This window comes from Toxotes jaculatrix, chromosome 19 (assembly GCF_017976425.1).
Source record: "Toxotes jaculatrix isolate fToxJac2 chromosome 19, fToxJac2.pri, whole genome shotgun sequence".
NCBI classification, from domain to species: Eukaryota; Metazoa; Chordata; class Actinopteri; family Toxotidae; genus Toxotes; species Toxotes jaculatrix.
In genome coordinates, this window is record NC_054412.1 from 7,181,152 (window position 1) to 7,197,525 (window position 16,374).

At 40.4% G+C, this 16,374-nt stretch overlaps 2 protein-coding genes across 2 annotated transcripts; both read right to left on the minus strand.

Moving 5' to 3' along the window:
• Nucleotides 1–2,684: 2,684 nt before the first annotated feature.
• Nucleotides 2,685–8,342, minus strand: matn3a (matrilin 3a). The gene is made up of 6 exons (XM_041064768.1): nucleotides 8,177–8,342; nucleotides 5,062–5,637; nucleotides 3,803–3,928; nucleotides 3,261–3,359; nucleotides 2,970–3,039; nucleotides 2,685–2,857 (listed from the first exon to the last, which is right to left on the minus strand). Exons 1-5 carry the CDS (start codon nucleotides 8,340–8,342, stop codon nucleotides 2,984–2,986), a joined length of 1,023 nt encoding a protein of 340 aa, XP_040920702.1. The 3' UTR covers nucleotides 2,685–2,857; nucleotides 2,970–2,983.
• Nucleotides 8,343–8,732: 390 nt separating this feature from the next.
• Nucleotides 8,733–16,106, minus strand: laptm4a (lysosomal protein transmembrane 4 alpha). The gene is made up of 7 exons (XM_041064771.1): nucleotides 15,863–16,106; nucleotides 13,946–14,066; nucleotides 12,182–12,258; nucleotides 10,955–11,077; nucleotides 10,622–10,717; nucleotides 10,413–10,511; nucleotides 8,733–9,678 (listed from the first exon to the last, which is right to left on the minus strand). The coding sequence occupies exons 1-7, from the start codon at nucleotides 15,989–15,991 to the stop codon at nucleotides 9,604–9,606; spliced, it is 720 nt and encodes a 239-aa protein (XP_040920705.1). The 5' UTR covers nucleotides 15,992–16,106; the 3' UTR covers nucleotides 8,733–9,603.
• Between the last annotated feature and the right edge of the window lie 268 nt (nucleotides 16,107–16,374).

The following is a 16,374-nucleotide window of genomic DNA, read 5'->3' on the forward strand; positions in this document are numbered from 1 at the left end:
TTTTTCACAATACACAGATGCACCTTTTTTCATTGCTTGTTATTTACAACAGAAATTAACCACTACCCTGCCATTTCATCAGTCGTAGTAACTTCTTTTATTCCATGTGTATGTGTATTTTCCTACTTATGTTTTATTTCTGTGTCTATTTTATTTTATTTTACTCTAATTCTTATTGTTATTGTCTCGATAATGCAAAGATGGAGAGGATTTTCATCTGAGAGAAAAAAGCTGAAACCATCACAGACTCTAACATCTGTCACACCGGTTGCAAGACAGTATGGACACTTGCTGCAGTAAACACATAACAAGGAGGCCAACCCATAAGCAAACTGGTGAGAAATTCTCAGACGATCTCCCAGGTGAAGAAGTCAACTATCCTGGTGAAAACTGACACCTTGAGGAAGCAGAGGTCAGAGGAGCTGTGCACTTCCCTTTTTGCGGCCCATTTATCTCCAGACTGTGTAGACGAGTTGAAACAGATGAAACGGGGACCATTTTGACCCAGAGAAAGAGGATGGGGTCCACTGGCTGTTGACACTACTGAGAAAATGGCAATAACATACAACCTGCATTTCAAAAAGAAGTAAACATTTCGAATATGACCTGGTTCCACTTTCATTAATCATCACATGTTTTTTTAAGATTTGGATAAATGTAAAACTGAAAGTTTATTTTGGCAGGGACAACATGTACACATGAAGCAAAGATTGTTATGTTCAGTAGCCTCAAAGCTGGTGCTCTTTTTCTGGTGCTCTAAATGTTGCTGTTTGCCGAGAGAATTAGCACAAAGTATCAAAGTCCACTTTGGTCTGGCAGAACCAGGACGGACATCCATCACCCATCTTCCTCACTGACAGCATTGCACTTATCATGACAGTTCACCTTTCACCAGTCTCACAATGTCTCAATGCTTCTCTATGTGTCTTCATCAGTAGATGGAGTTGCAAACTGCACCTTCCGAGGAAAATGTTCATTATAAGAATACTGGAGAACAACAAAAAAAAGAAAACAAAAATTTAAATTTGCCATATATGAATAAAACAAAACACCAACTCACTCAAACAATTTTTGAGACACTGTTTCTCCTCAGCTTCTCTTCCTTTAACCTCGTTAACAGGGACACATTGCACCAAACTTTATGTGTCTTTTCCACTTCTCGGAGGTGTGCGAGTCCCATTCATCTTCTTCCACTGAAACACTGGTGGGCTCACCTCTCTGACCGCCTGTGTGTGTGGTAACCATGAAAGCCTCTGAAATAGCAAACAAACATAAAACAGCTGCCAGGTTAGAGGAAGGAGGGAGGGGATCCAAACCAGACTAGAGGTAAACGTTGGCGTGTTGACTCTCTGCCTCACAGAGACATCGCAGACAGAGAAGCTCTGTTGTCAGTGCTGTTTCAGGCAAATAAGTCAACTCATTCCAGAGGAAACATGATGACCCCTGTCTGTTGTTTTTTTGGCCAAGGCTGTAAAAGAAAAGTGATGGTGATAACAGGGCACAAAATAAGATGGTTTGTGTAGGAAAGTTGTTGAAATAATTAACTTAGCAGCTCAGGTAAGCCAAATTAACAGCTCAGCGTTGCCACTTTACATTTGAATCCAGCTTTATTTTATATTCTTTTTCACTGAAGGTGTATTTCTGAATTAAAAGGGTGAGAGATTAGGAAGTGATTTTCCCCTGACCCAGGATATCAAAGTGGTTTGACTGTTTTTGAGAGGTTAGAGTGAATTATAGCACATTGTTAATAGAAATGTCAGAGCTGTACCATCATATTTACCTTTCTATGTTGACACAGAAATATATGCGACAGAAATGTAGTTATACAAGACTGATACAATACTTCTTTTGTATCTACAGAAACATATTTCAGAGCAACATGTCAGTTCTCTCAAATGATTTATAGTACCTACTGAAAGCTGATCTTCAGTGAGCTCGACTGCAATTTAATTGCATCTCAAGGTTTTGTACAATGTCGGATTTATCATGATAATCAGTTCCTTATGGAAGAGAATTTATTGGGGAATTTGACTTGAATGATTCAAACTCGTCTTAACACAAAATGATGGGTTCAAAATGAGTTTATCATGAGTCAAACATTGTTTATATTGCTTGTTAGAGCATATCGGCACAATGGATTCACAAGAAATGATGCATACAAGTCATCCAGCCAATTTCACACATAATATTGCTGGTATTAATCTCAAGAGATTATAAAGACAAAAAAGGTTGCAACAAACTATTGTACGATTATTTTATTCTGCAATTTGTCTGTTCTATTATATTTATAGATCTTAGCAAACACTACATGTCATCTCATAGCATTCACAAACACATTTGTATATATTTTTTGTAACAGAGAGTATATGATGAAAAAATATGCAAAAATACTTAATGTAAGAAACTTTTTGTTTTTTGACTGCTTCAGGGCATGAAGTCATTTTTCTGTTAGAATATAATCACTACGATTAATCTAATGATACCTTTTCACAAATAACTACTATATACAATATGTAACTTTGTACAAGCAGAACACAAAACATACATTATACAGTACGGGAGAAACAATGACAGTAATACTTATTTTCTTTAGGTACTTAACATCACACCATTTTCATATTGGTGTAAAAAGAAAATAATATAAGTAGCTTTTACAGCAGTTTTATAACATTGCATTCAGTGTTCATAAAAATCCCAGATCAACTGTAGATATTGTTGCTTAAAAGTCCACACCAGTCAGTAAATTGACGGACGTTGGTTTATGAATCACAGCTTCACTTGATCGGGGGCTGAAATCCAAGCAGTAGTGATGGTCGACAGGAAGCAGATGTCTGTGTTGCAGTAGTCCATGGCTCTGCTGCTGACAGGAGACAAGCCAGTTAGCTGTCTCTGCAGAAAGTAAACAAATAAGAGGTCAAACTGTGAGGTGGGTGGGGTGTTTTTTTTATTACCAATCTGTCAACACGTACCACTGTGTCCTGCCTTAAGCACGGCCCACCATGTTTTCCAGACGCTCTATTCTCCCAGACACATCAGCTAGTGAAGTCAGTCAAGGAAACTCATTTGCAAAGACATTTAATGGGACAACTAAAGGATGAAAACATGTTGCTCTCTTAAAAATATATAAGACACACTGTTAAATTCTATTCCAATAACAATACCAGCAGGTAGAAATAACCGTCTGTCAGCTCAGTGTGTCAATGTGCTGCAGAGACTGTTTATAATAAAGTGTCTTCCATCTGAAACAACAGAAAGGATATGCTTGGCTGTGAGCTGCTGGATGGCTGCCTGCGTCTGCTTCTGGAAAGCCAGTCTGGCTTCACATTTACAGGGATCCTCCACCACCTCCACCTTCACCTCTTCGCCAGGAGAAAGCAAATTTCACATCAGTGTAACAGACCATGCAGAGAGTGAAAAAGCACACACAAATACCACCCACTCGACTTTTTCCAACTAGGCAGCTGCTCAAGAACAAACCAAAGCTGAAACGAATACAAACACATTTACAGAAAATAATCTACACTATTAACTTACCATTGCCATTTTGCCACAACAAAAATGCAATTGCAGTGAAAACAAATTCTATAATATTACCCGATAATTGTCCAACAAATGCTACAGTCAACAGTGAATAACAGAATTAGGGGTCATGCACCAGTTGGTTGTGATGTTGTGAAGCACTGCTTAGAAGCCAAACAAAATGCTCTTAAAGCTTTACACATACACGTTCAACTCTTAGGCTGAATTAGCATCACAGCAAAAAGTCATATTTACGGCAGGAAGCTATACAGTATGTTCTTACGTTTCAGGGAACATGTTTTCTTGTCCGCATTCAAGATATAACCATTCCGGCACTTGCAGTAGTAGGAGGCATTGCTGTTGACACAAATGTGTTCGCAGTCATGTCCCATGGCACAGGGGTCCAGACCTAGAATAAGCCGGGATTAAGGGACGGCGGTGTCAAGATAGCAGCATGGGAACAGTTTCATGTGCTAGTATTCAGTAGGTAACTCTGCAGACTGCAAAACCCCACAAAAACAGTTGATGGTTCTCTGTATATGTTTCTAATGGAGGACACATGCTGACAAATAGAATTAAAATAAATCTTTGTGTGATATTTCTTTTGTTTTTGTTTGTATGACCTGGAAAAAAGTAATATTTGCAAGTTTTTCTAAAGCGTTTGTACTTGACCACATGTCACTTGATCCATTCATACACCTTCACCCCATCTCAGCCAAGGTCATTGGAAGATCTTAGGTTCATTGTGTGTTGGACAACACAGGTAAAATCACAGAACCCTGAAGTACAACAGTTATGACATTTACAGCACATGGACACATGATTTTATAAACGAGGGGGGACAAGACAAACATCAGACAGTGACATGGAAAAATGTCAAGTTCACAGCAGAATCTCATTTGTCCAAATCTTTGAAATCCCAGTGTACCACAATCTGCATATCAGTAACTAAAAATCATTTTAAATAGTCACATCAGCAAATTGTATAAAGCTACTGAAAATTTCTTTTTGAAATTGCAGTTAAAATAATTTCAGCTGCAACAAAGGTGCTTTTTTTAATCACTTTGTGTGCAGACTTTTCATGCAAGGATATAGTCAACCTACACAACCGTATTTAGACGTATTAATCTGAATGCTTTCTACACCTGAGTGATTTGAAAAAGTGAGGTTCTGCTGTACATTAAAATCATTTCAACGAGTAAATTCAAAGCAATCCTTAGGGATGCTTTGATTGCAAAACAGATTACTGATAATCACCATGTACATTTTCTGCTTTTTAAAAAAGGAAGCTGAAAGTTTAGGGCTTCATGGCCCCAAGACTTTACATGGGTTTAACTTTGCAGCTACAAGCAGGTTCTAGTGCCGACATCTGCAGTCCATGTGGGGGTTGAGAGCATCTGCTGATTTCAAAGTTTATGATTCACCAAAAACACTGTAAATGATCCACAAACTGAAACAAACCCCCTGAAGACTGTAGGTGCCCCTTACTGAGGAACTAGAACCAGGGTTAATGGTGGGAAAAGGTCCCTCCCTTTGTCCTACCGCACAGGGTCTCCCTGAACTTGGAGGTGAGCTTCTCAATAACGCCGTATGTCTCCACGTAGAAGACGTGGTCGTCCAGAGGGATGCTGGCCATCAGCTGCAGTGAACGCATGTCTGCGCGGTCAACCCCGACAGCGTAGATCTCGATGCCTGAGGCCCGGGCTGCAGCAGACACTTCCTCCACCTGGTCTTGAGGTCTCCCATCTGTCACAATGATGGCCACCTTGGAGATCTTCCTAGAGCGAGGTCGGGCTCCAGATTGCTCGGTGAAGGCTTCATTTACTGCGGTTTTGATGGCGAGGCCAGTCATGGTGCCAGCCGCCAAGGGCTCGATGCGGGAGATGGCTTTCTTCATATCGGGTTTGTTGAAGTGGTCTTTGAGCAGGAACTCGATCTTGACCGTGCTGGCGTAGTTGACCACAGCCACTCTGGTGGCATCTGAGCCCACGTCCAGAGTGTCGACCATGTCAGCCAGGAAGATCTTAACCTTCTCAAACTCACCTGGACGAACGCTGCGAGAGCTGTCGATGATGAAGACCAGGTCCAGGGGACGGCTCCTGCACTGAGAGTCTGTCTCTGGTGATCAACCAAACCATGGCAGGATTAAGTCCATTTAATACTCAAAACCCAGTTCATCATTCAGGCAGAAACATTTAAGCTTTCACAATGAGAGAGATCCAGTTAATTATCAAAAACAGATGACTTTGGGATGCACAACACACGTTCCCATGGAAACAAAAGGACATTTTTTGTGCATCACTGTAGTGGTAAAATGAAGGGTTCAGGTGAAATGATATAGTATGCCATAAGATATACTATGCATCATTTCAGTGCCTCAACAGTCCATTAGAGATGTCTCATTGACATTATCCTTTCATCTCATTTCCCTGAATGAAAAGGATGCTTGATGCCCACACATAAAAAGTGAGGTTACGCCTAAAGATGGAGACAGTGTTAGGAGCCCTGCCTGTAGTCACTTAGATATACAGTATACCAAGCTACATATCTTTAGATTGTAACTAAATCACTGACTCTGCTCTTATAAATAAAAAACAAAATCAGTTTAGTTACACTTCAAATACCAGGTTTCATAGTGGCCTGTGTAGCTGCTGTCAACATCTCAGATTTTCTCTGACATGAAAAATGGCAACTTCTTTTGGTCTTTTGTCTCCTTCTACTAAAACATGTCAAAAAATTAATTAATATCTGCTTCAAGGGAATGGTTCAACATTTTGGAAAATATTCACTCTCTTGCTGAGACTTTCTGAAGGAGGACAGGAGGAGTATATTGATACCGTTCACATGTCTGTACAGTAAAAATGGAGCTACGCCCAACAATTAGCTTAGCTTAGCTTAGTTTAGCATAAAGACTGTAAACAGACGGAAACAGCTAGCTTGGCTCTATCCCCTACAAAACACACCCGTGGCTCGGTATAAAAACAAGATTTCCAGATGAAGTGTGAAATATTGGACCGTAAAAGACGGCTGACCTTCCAACAGAGCCAGGCTAGCAATTTCCCCCTGCTTCCATTCTTTACGCTAAGCTAAGCTAAGCTAACCACCTGGTGGCAGTAAATACATTTAATGGACAGCCATGTGAGCGGTATCAATCTTCTCATCTAATGATCAGCATGACAGAGAATTTGTGTATTTCTCAGGTTTCTGTCACTTAAACATAAAACAAAAACATCTGACCTGTAAAGCATTAAGGAGCATTATTGTTTTGTGTTGGGAAGCAAACCTGGCTGGTAATGTTCTACCTGTCTCCACAGGACTGATGGTGGTGATGAAGCCGCTTTGGGTACTGACCGGTAGCGTCACAGGAGCGGTGGTCTCCGCTGGCGGCACTGTGGTCACCACCACCGGCATGATGGTTGTCAATGGTGCCACCGTAGTTGCTGGCAGGGTTGGCGGCAGTGTTGGCTCTGGTAGCGTTGGGATGACGGTAGGAAGGTGTACGACAGGTGTTGGTACTGTGGGGTCTGACTTTGTTGGACATGGACCTTTTAATTTGTAAGGAAATGGGCCTTTGACTCTTTGATGTGGATGGTAAGCTACAGGTGGAGATAGACCTTTGTATACGTGGTGCATTTGTGGTGCCACCGGCCCTGTGTGCCTGTGTTGATAGGGCGGTATGGGTAGTGAGGGTCTGTGGTAAGTCACTGGTGGAGACAGAGGAATAGGTCGATACACTACCGGCGGAGGGATCCTTGGTGGCTGGTAGTGGTAGTGATACCCTCCTCTATACGTGTAATCACTTCTGTGAACTACAGGGCCACCAGAAAGGAAAAGTGATAGAGAACATTAGTAGGTTGGAAGATGGTGAACAGGAAAGCTGTGTAAGTTGACACTGGGTAGAAAGTTGTTGTGAAATTTACAACATTCACTTTTGCTTTCTTGGGAGCACAGACAAATGATTAGTTAAAGCATGAGTGTACGTTCAGCCACATGGGTGGTTTCAATTGTACTGTATAGTGCTTGTGAAACCTCCAGTTAAGAATTTAAGATTTCATGCATGTTGAGCTTGAGAAAAGTATAAAATTTTGTTGTTACACTGTTGGTTAGATTACATTATTGAAAGAGGAAATATCTGGTCTTACCAGCATTTAATATTTTCCTTGTAACATCCAAAAGTAACTAAGTGTAATCGACTTGCATTACAAAACAATTTGCATTATTTTATGTAAACAAATTATAACTGTTGACAAGAGACTTTAACAAGTATAAAGTGTCTAGAAAGCCACCTCCTATAGTATAATTTTTAGCAATGCATGATAATGTTTAAAGTTATGATAATCATTTCCAAGTTAGAGATTCATTTGAAAAAGAACCAGGAATTCTGTCAAATGAAATCAGCAGATTTAAAAGTTAGACATTTCTCTATGAAATGTAGTGGAGAAGAAGTAATGAGTTCAACAAAACAGAAAAACTCAAGAAAATTACTAATACTTAGACCTAAGTACAATACATTAGTAAATGTACTTTGTTACTTTCCGCCACTGGTGTTTTTACAGTCGTATTGCTAATTTCACTTAAGTTCTTCCACCAGTACTAAAAAGCACCAACTGAAACAGCCCTTCAGGAAAGTATTTTAGAGGCTTCAGTAAAGACTTACTTGATGGATTCAGGGTCCTGAGTGGTGGTCGACCATTATTTCTGGTTTGAGCATAGCTTTGTGCAGCAATAAGCTGAGGATCTCCTGCACCGAGGTGATATGTGCCCAGTACATCAGACAGCAGCAGGGAAGCGCAGTACAAGAGGCTCCAGAGTGAAGACTTCATATCTGCATGCAGAGTCCTCCGGTGGTCTGTCCGTTGTCTGCTCTCTGTCTCTGAGGGTCCTGCTCAGCTCAGCGGGGGTCTGACCGCCTCCACATATGAGTCCTCAGTGCAACACGTCAAACTGTCTGCCCAATCCAAAGGTGGGACATGACCTGCAGGCCATGGTAAACGACGGTATGTAGGGGAAGGTATATAAAAGAACTCAAATAACCTGGGGGAGCATTATAACACATCCAGATTGTAAATGCTTTCCCCCTTTCAACTACTGCCTCCTTTTTTCCCTGCAAAGCCAATTTTCTTATTGTGATCAGGGTTATAGCCTGGACTTTAGAAATAAGAGTTTAGTTCAGCATGTTTGACACGGACAAAAGAGTCAAATGGAGATATAAATGTTCTGAAATGTTTATTGAAGTCAAATGTATTTCCACTAGGATAAAATCATATTACCAGTAAAGTAATGGGGGTGGGGTGGGTGGCTGATAAGCATGCAACTACTAATGTTCACAAGACTAGCTGTTTGCTCCAGACGGCAGGTGAGAAAGAAGCAGAGAAAACGTTGCACCATCAGTGCCCGCTGCTGTTCCGCTCTCTCTCCCTCTCCTTCTCTTTCAGACTCAGCTGGAAAACTATTCACTAGCTTTGCTAACACATCAGGGCAGCAGTGAGTGATGAAAATGTCAGGGTGAACCGAACCACAGCCAAGCTAAATAAATAACAGACAAAAAACGGCTACAGACTCCATTCAAGACCGAGATGGAATAGTCTACATATTAATAATTAAGGAAAAAGTAACACAATTCAACAATAAGAGCTATAATAAGTGGATTGTCATAATATTTTTTTTTACACTTCATATATCAATCTATAGATAGGATGGTGCTGGATTGATGAAAGCATTTCAAGCAATTTAATTTTCACATATATCCCTTTTACTAAGACATAAAAAAAGGCCAGAGGGAAAAATGGGCTGGTAGCTTCCATTGCTTTTCAAATCATCACATACATTCATTTACTCCACACAGATTTCAATCTCTCCCACCTCTCTCCTCTCACACCTCTGTGGACACTCTATAGAAATACAGCGGGTAGGGAACAAAGCGTCTTCAGTGGCCTTACACATACACAGCAGGGTCAGGGGAGGGGATAAGGGCGTAATGGTGTTCAGAAAGGGTTAGTGGGGGAATGTAGGAATGCATATGATGGGTGTGTGTGCATATATGTGTGTGCAAGTGTGTGTTTTGGCAACAACTGGTGCTGGTGCTTAAGCGGGCATGTAAGGGGGGGGTGGCTCCTTCTCTGGCATCTTCATTGCCATCTCGTAAGTGGGCAGGATGTACTAGAGAAGAAAGAAAAAACAAGGTTGTTTAGGGTCACACTCTGCAGGAAAAAAAACCCACACCAACAAGTTTTTGTGCTGTTTATGTAAAAGCATTGTTGCTGTTGCTTTGTGTTGTCACTGTAATTATTTTAAGATATGATGCAGGAACACTATGTGTTCGAATCGTTTCCAGTTTCTCACTTTACCTCAGCACATCCTGAACAGAGCAGAAATTATTAGCGAATTGAAAGAAAAGCAATTAGCAACAATTCTGATAAATGATTAGTGGTATCTTATATTTATATGACATTAAGCTGAATATTTAATCATTTTTATTTAAATATGTCAACTTGGGTTTTGGGAAACTGTGATGAGACATTTTTTCACAATTTTCTGCCATTTTATAAACCAAAAAATAATGTAAATAATTTCAATAATGATTCTGTTTTTACTCAACAACATGACTCTTAGTGTAAACAGCAGTAAAACATAACTTTTTGATGTGAGGGAACTGTGTGAAACATTTGAACATCTTTCCAAAGATGGAAACAATGAATCTCTTATAAACCTTATTCAGTGACTTTCCCCTTCTGGGTTTTCAAGCTGTCAGATTGTGGACAGCATGCCACCTACTGGCTTCACTTCATCATTACATATTTCTGCATCTGTGTCGAGTGTGTTTTCGTGACAGTAAACGCTACTCATAAAGATTGTAATGGTCAATCAGAGGGCTTCTTAAGAAGCTTTCATACTTGGGGAGGGGTCTCAAAGGCAGGGTACACAGCAATTTCTGGCATGTTCCTGTTGTTGATGTACTTGTAGCAGTTCCACACACAGTTGATCAAGTAAGCCTGCAAAGCAGAGAGCGGTTTGGATTTTTAGTGAGTTATTAAATCATCAGTAAACAACTTCAATCCTTAAATTTGCTAAACCACAACATGTAATAACCTAATAGATTCACCTTGAGGATGATGAGGAAGGCAAAGAAGACCAGCACAAAGAGCAGCAGGCAGCTGGAGTCCAGAGAGAGGAGGTTATCCTTGTACGGGAAATCCGGCTGAGGAGAAAAAGAAAAGCTAACATCAGTTAATCAATAAAACCTTGTTACACTTATTCATGTCACATCACCATCAACGCTGCCAAAAAACTTCATGATGTCCATGGGGACTTGGGGCTGTTGTAACAGAAAAGTTCTATATTTAACAAACACAGATCTGGGAATTTTAAAGTACTGTAATCTGAACAGGCAGTGTCAATCAGAGGGCTTCACAGACTGTGGGCTGCTGGGACTGACCAGCTGGTCCAGGTAGTCCTTGATCCTGGGTAGGTAGGTGAGAGAGCTGATGGCCACCAGGCAGCTCAGAGCAAAGTCAAACAGCTGGTAACAGAAAAATGGGATGAGCCATCCATCACGATGCTGAAGAAAGAAGAAACAGGTGGAGAACAATCACTCAACAGCTGGGGAAATTTGACTTGACCTAAAAAGAACCATGTTGCATTTTTTTTCCCAACCTTATCTCTACATATTTGTCTTAAATGAACATTCATACGTGTGGGTAGGATTTTTTAACATCTACAAATCCTACAGCTGAGAATGAACTCACATCCTGAGCTGCGAGAAATACTTTTCATTTGTATACCAAGTATAAAAATCTAAACGTAGTTTTCTTTGTTTAAACATCTTATCCAAGTTTTCCTCGATTAAAAACATCTTTTTCCTCCTGCTGAGGCTGTGACTGCACCTTCAGATGTGGTTTGGGGTAAATGAAAAACAGCTTCCCCACAGAAACAGGGAGAGCCGACATTGAAAAATGTGTATATCAGCCAAACTGTAACAAATACATAGAGAAGGCTGAAAATCAGCAAACTGGTTCTTTTGTCACTTCACAAGAAATTCTACAGGCATTCTGGGAGATTTTTTTTTCCTACCAAGACCACAGCGTACACATGGTTCAAACATTGAGGGGTAATTCAGGATGCTATACCAACAGCGGCTCTGCACTGCCACACTATACTGAGGGGTATCTGCTATATTTGTCTGGGAGCATGTACTTGCACAGCTAAAGCATAAATAACCGGCATGAACACACAGTGTACCCGGCCGGCAGATGCTTATCATATTTTAACTGTGCAGTCAACTACTGCACAACTAGCAGCTTAACGCAGGTCCACGTCAAAAGGCTATCAAACCTGTCAGTCTTGATGCCATCAGGCAGGCCTGTGAGGTAAAGATGACAAGCAGTGAGAACATAGCAGTGTGTGCTACACGCCCACTGCAACAGGGTTCTTCTAAACATTCAGCTAAAATGTTCTGTGGTTAAAAAAACAAAACAAAACAAACAAACACAGAGGAGGGTGGTTTGGTTTTTCCTGTTCCGTCTTACTTACTTAACTCTGGTGCTATTATTATACATCGTGAAAGCAAGGCTCCTTTATGCATGCTTATTTTGGATTACATATTTGCATAAGGAGCCGAGACAAAAAAAAAAAAAAAGGCACCATATCTACTGTGCACACTTACAGTAATAGCTCCATACACCATCATGGCACTGATAGTTAGCATCAGGAGAGAGATGGCAAATCCAACACAGGCATTTTCTGTATGAGACAAAAAGGAAACAAATAAAATTACCAAATGAGGATAAAGATTAATTTTAATAGTATTAGAGCCTCAGCCTTAAAGTAAATATATAGTGATTGTGGATGAGTAGATATTTGCCAACAAGGCAGCTGTGATTTGCATACAGTGTAAGTCAACAGTCTCGAGGGTTTTTTTCTTTCATGCTAACTCTGCTTTGAAGGCCCACTCTGGGGAGCATTAATCCTCTCCTTCTCCACCGCAAAGAAACTCAGAGATAATTAAAAGACCTGCCTCTCATATCCTCTTTTCCCTCCATCACTCAGTCTCTCACTTCCTCAAACTGTTCTGCCTGTTGCACCAGAGATGATGCTCGTGAGAGGGCTACTACAGCAATGCAGTCTAGACACAATTCTCTGTTATTCAGTAGCTCAAGCAGAACAACTTATACATCAACGCATGAACCTGTCAGAAGACTGTCTAGAGTTCATCTCTAGGCTACTGAAAACAATTTTCACATATGCTAAAAAAAAAAATAGAATAAAATAAAAAAATTGGTGGAACAGGTAGAAAATCTTCACACTGGAGATGTTGCAACTGGAGAATATTTTGCACACCAAGCTGAAGTCCATTTTCACATATCATCCTTATCAGTTAAACAACTTTTGAACATGACCTTGACTGTGGAATAAAATGACTGCAGCCTGATAAAGCTAGATTAATAGTCATGACTAGAGATAACCGAACCAGTCTGAATTCTAACATTGTCTCTGCAGGCTGTGGACTCCCTCCACAGCCCTGTGTGCTGGCATGTGCCTGATGCAGGAAGGTCAACCCACCGCAGTTGTTTCCCCTCCTATCCAGCTGAAGTATTGTTTCAGAAAAAAGAAGAGGCCTTCATCAAGCCAACCAACAGAGCAGCCAGCAGCTAGAAAGAAGGGAACCTCACAGTCCTGCCAGTCCTGCCTTGGCACATACAAATACAAACACCTAGGACAAACTTAAATCCTTGAAGAAGGAACAACACCACTGGAACCATGCCAATAACATTTTCAAATGGCACGTAAACAACACAGCAGTATATTGTTGTCCCCATGAGTTGTTTTCTTTAGCAGTCAGTGGGGAGTTGTTGTGCTCCCTGTGGAAGATGAATCACATGTTTAAAGTCAGCTTAACAGCAGCCTGTTGGTTAGTAAAAAGCAGATACACACTGAAAAATCAATTGAAGAAAATATACATTCATTGATGTATATCATCAGGACACAGTGGAATTCAAAGGCCCAACAGAATGAGCTGTGTTTGATTAAATTAAGGCTGCAACTAACAATTACTTTAATTATCGAGTAATCTGCAGACTATTTTCTCCATTATTCAATTAAACTGTTTGTTCTATATCAGAATATAGCGTCTGTTCTTCCAGCGCCTCTACTGATAACATCTAATGTACTGAATTGCCCAACCAACAGTCCAAAACACCAAGATATTCAATTTACAATGAACATACAACAGAAAAGCAACAAACAATCACACTGGAGAAGCAGCATTCGGGGAATTTTGGCATTTACGCTTAAAAAAAAAAAAGTCTTCTGTGGATTTGTTTGTTGCAGCTCTGGTGTAAATGACTGATAAAGTGAATAAAATGTAATTGTCTTTACAATGCAGTTTATGAGCCCTTACAGCAATTCCTAAGCATATTTCACAACTTACCAGACATCCTGTTGGAGGCAAAGTAATGGTCGATGACCTCATATTGCAAGTCGATGGTTGGCACGTTCTCCGGGTGGGTCACAGCTACAGTCAGCAGGATGCCCATCAACAGGTTGACTACCTGAGGAGAGGAAGGAGGAAATAGATTGAAAAAAAAAAGCGTCTCTAGAAGTAGTTTTTCGTGTCTTAGCACATTAACCAAAACTTGTGTATTCTTTACATGACTGACATTTTCAAAATATGGGGTGGAATATGTTTTAAACTGAATTCATCTCTTCCAAGCAGACAACATAAATGGTGTGAGATTAAGACCTGTTGAGTGCCAGTTACACTTGGCACAGCAAATTTATTTATTTATTTTACACCTACTCCATAAGGCTTAAGGCTCTCCTGACAGAGATATTTTTTTGATGACTGTTCCTTATCATGACTGTAAACAAGAGTAAAGTAAGTCTGCCTAATAATATTAAGCTTTAGGAAATTCCCATGGTTGCATTTAAATTGCAGCTTGTCTAACTATTATTTAAAGATATAAAATGATTTGTTTTCAATCCATTGAGGCTTTTTTTTCTCCTCCACACCAGCAAACCAGAGCTTGAGCACAGAAGAAAAGATCTCCAGTTAATCACTATTCATCCGTTACAATAGCTGGCACTGTGTACCAAATCACCAGCCTCTGCAAAATGTAGCAGCCTGGTCCTTTAGCTGTTGTTTATCTGGTCGGTGTTAGCTGTAAACAAACTGGAGAGTTTCTATTATCACCGTAAAAACTGTAATTTTTAGAAGAAATAGGGGAACATGGCTCACGTGTTTTGTATGTGTCAAATACTGCCCGGTTGGCAAAAAAAACAAAAACAAAACAAAAACCCCAAAACACCTCAAAAGAGGATTTGGAAACCCAACAAAAAGCAGAAACATCTGTTATGAGATATGGGGAAACGAGAAGGGGATTAATCCAGCTGTGGGTCCAGAGAGCTGCAGGAACAAAATGTGCTTAGGACAACGACAGCTTACAATCAGATGCTTCAGCCTGCCTATGAAATACAGTTCCCCAATTTAACCTGAAATCATTATCTAGGTTAACCCTGTGAGCCCGTACGTATCATATATGATACCCACATTTCTGGGACTCATTGCATCACCATCAAGCATAAACTTTGCATTTAACCCTTTTAGATGAACTCTTATGCTCGTATACTGACTCCTGGTAGACACTCCTCACTTTTCTAAATGTTTTGACATGTGTGATACAAACAAAAAATATACTTAGAATTTTTTTTTTTTAATTTTTTTTTTTTACATTTTGTCAAAGGGACAAATAAAGAGTTCATATTTGAAAAATTAGAATTTTCTGACCATTCTTTCATAGTTCAGGTCTCACAGGGTTAAGTGAACAGGAATATGATTTAAATCTGCGTTCTGCTCATAGACATACATGTTTACATGTCTATTATGATTTGACAACCGTCAACCGTCACTTCAGCAACGTCAGCCCGGGGTCGACTAGCTAACATGCTATCTACGCCAAATGTCACGCATAGTTATATAAACGTTACATTTTACTTTCAGAATCCATCTGACTGGAAGGTGATAAATAACAATGGTCTGTTAACAGTTCTGTAACCGCAAGGTTGTGAGACACAGAAGCATCTATCCAAACACGGAACGTTAACAGGCTATTGCTAACGCTAGCGTTCCGTTACCGCTAACTCGGCATATAATAATTTCAAAATAGTCAAAAGTAGCATTTAGCTAATACTGGAATATCTCATAATAATCATAATGCATTTATAGAAGATGTTAACGCTGTCTGGTTGTTATTCATTATATAACTGTCTACTTTAGCGAACTTAACGCAAGTGATTGGCGGTGCTAGCTTACATTAGCGTGCTAACCCCCATCAACCATTTTACCTACCATGTACCACGTTCCCAGGATGATGGTCCCTGTCCGGACATGGCAACATCCACAACACCTGGTGGTGTACAGTCTGTCTCGACTGGGCTTAAAATGGTGCATGTCCTCCACAAGCGTAGGGAGAAACATCGGGAGAGCTGCTGGTCGCGGACGCGAAAAAAATAAAGTTTCTTGGCATCAACACTTAGCGAACGAACACGCAGAAACGCCCACCACTTCCCCTCGACGAGCTGCGCGACACCGCGGATAAAAACAAACGCTCTGACGGGCAGGAAGGGGCGGGGACCAGGCTTAGCTTTGACTGACAGGAGGTGAAACCAGTGAAACCAGGAAGAGATGTCAAGGTACAAGCATGTTGGGGCTACTTTAATAAACACTTCTCGATTCAATAATAACAATGAACTCACCTCTCTCCTCCTGACTGGTCTTTGTTGATAGGCTGATAACCTATTATGTCAATTATGAATAACAATACATATTTTCTCACTGTGTCACATACACATGACACTGTG

Excerpts from the sequence above, each read along its gene's own strand:
- matn3a (XM_041064768.1), bottom strand. The coding sequence starts at position 8,342 with ATGAAGTCTTCACTCTGGAGCCTCTTGTACTGCGCTTCCCTGCTGCTG. Across the intron at positions 5,638-8,176 it reads CAGGACCCTGAATCCATCAA|AGACAGACTCTCAGTGCAGG; the intron begins GTAAGTCTTTAC and ends GTTGATCACCAG. Across the intron at positions 3,040-3,260 it reads CCAGCAGCTCACAGCCAAGC|TAGCTGATGTGTCTGGGAGA; the intron begins ATATCCTTTCTG and ends GACTGACTTCAC.
- laptm4a (XM_041064771.1), bottom strand. The coding sequence starts at position 15,991 with ATGTTTCTCCCTACGCTTGTGGAGGACATGCACCATTTTAAGCCCAGT. Across the intron at positions 14,067-15,862 it reads TCCTGGGAACGTGGTACATG|GTAGTCAACCTGTTGATGGG; the intron begins GTAGGTAAAATG and ends TCCTCTCCTCAG. Across the intron at positions 12,259-13,945 it reads TGCCTCCAACAGGATGTCTG|AAAATGCCTGTGTTGGATTT; the intron begins GTAAGTTGTGAA and ends TGTCTCATACAG.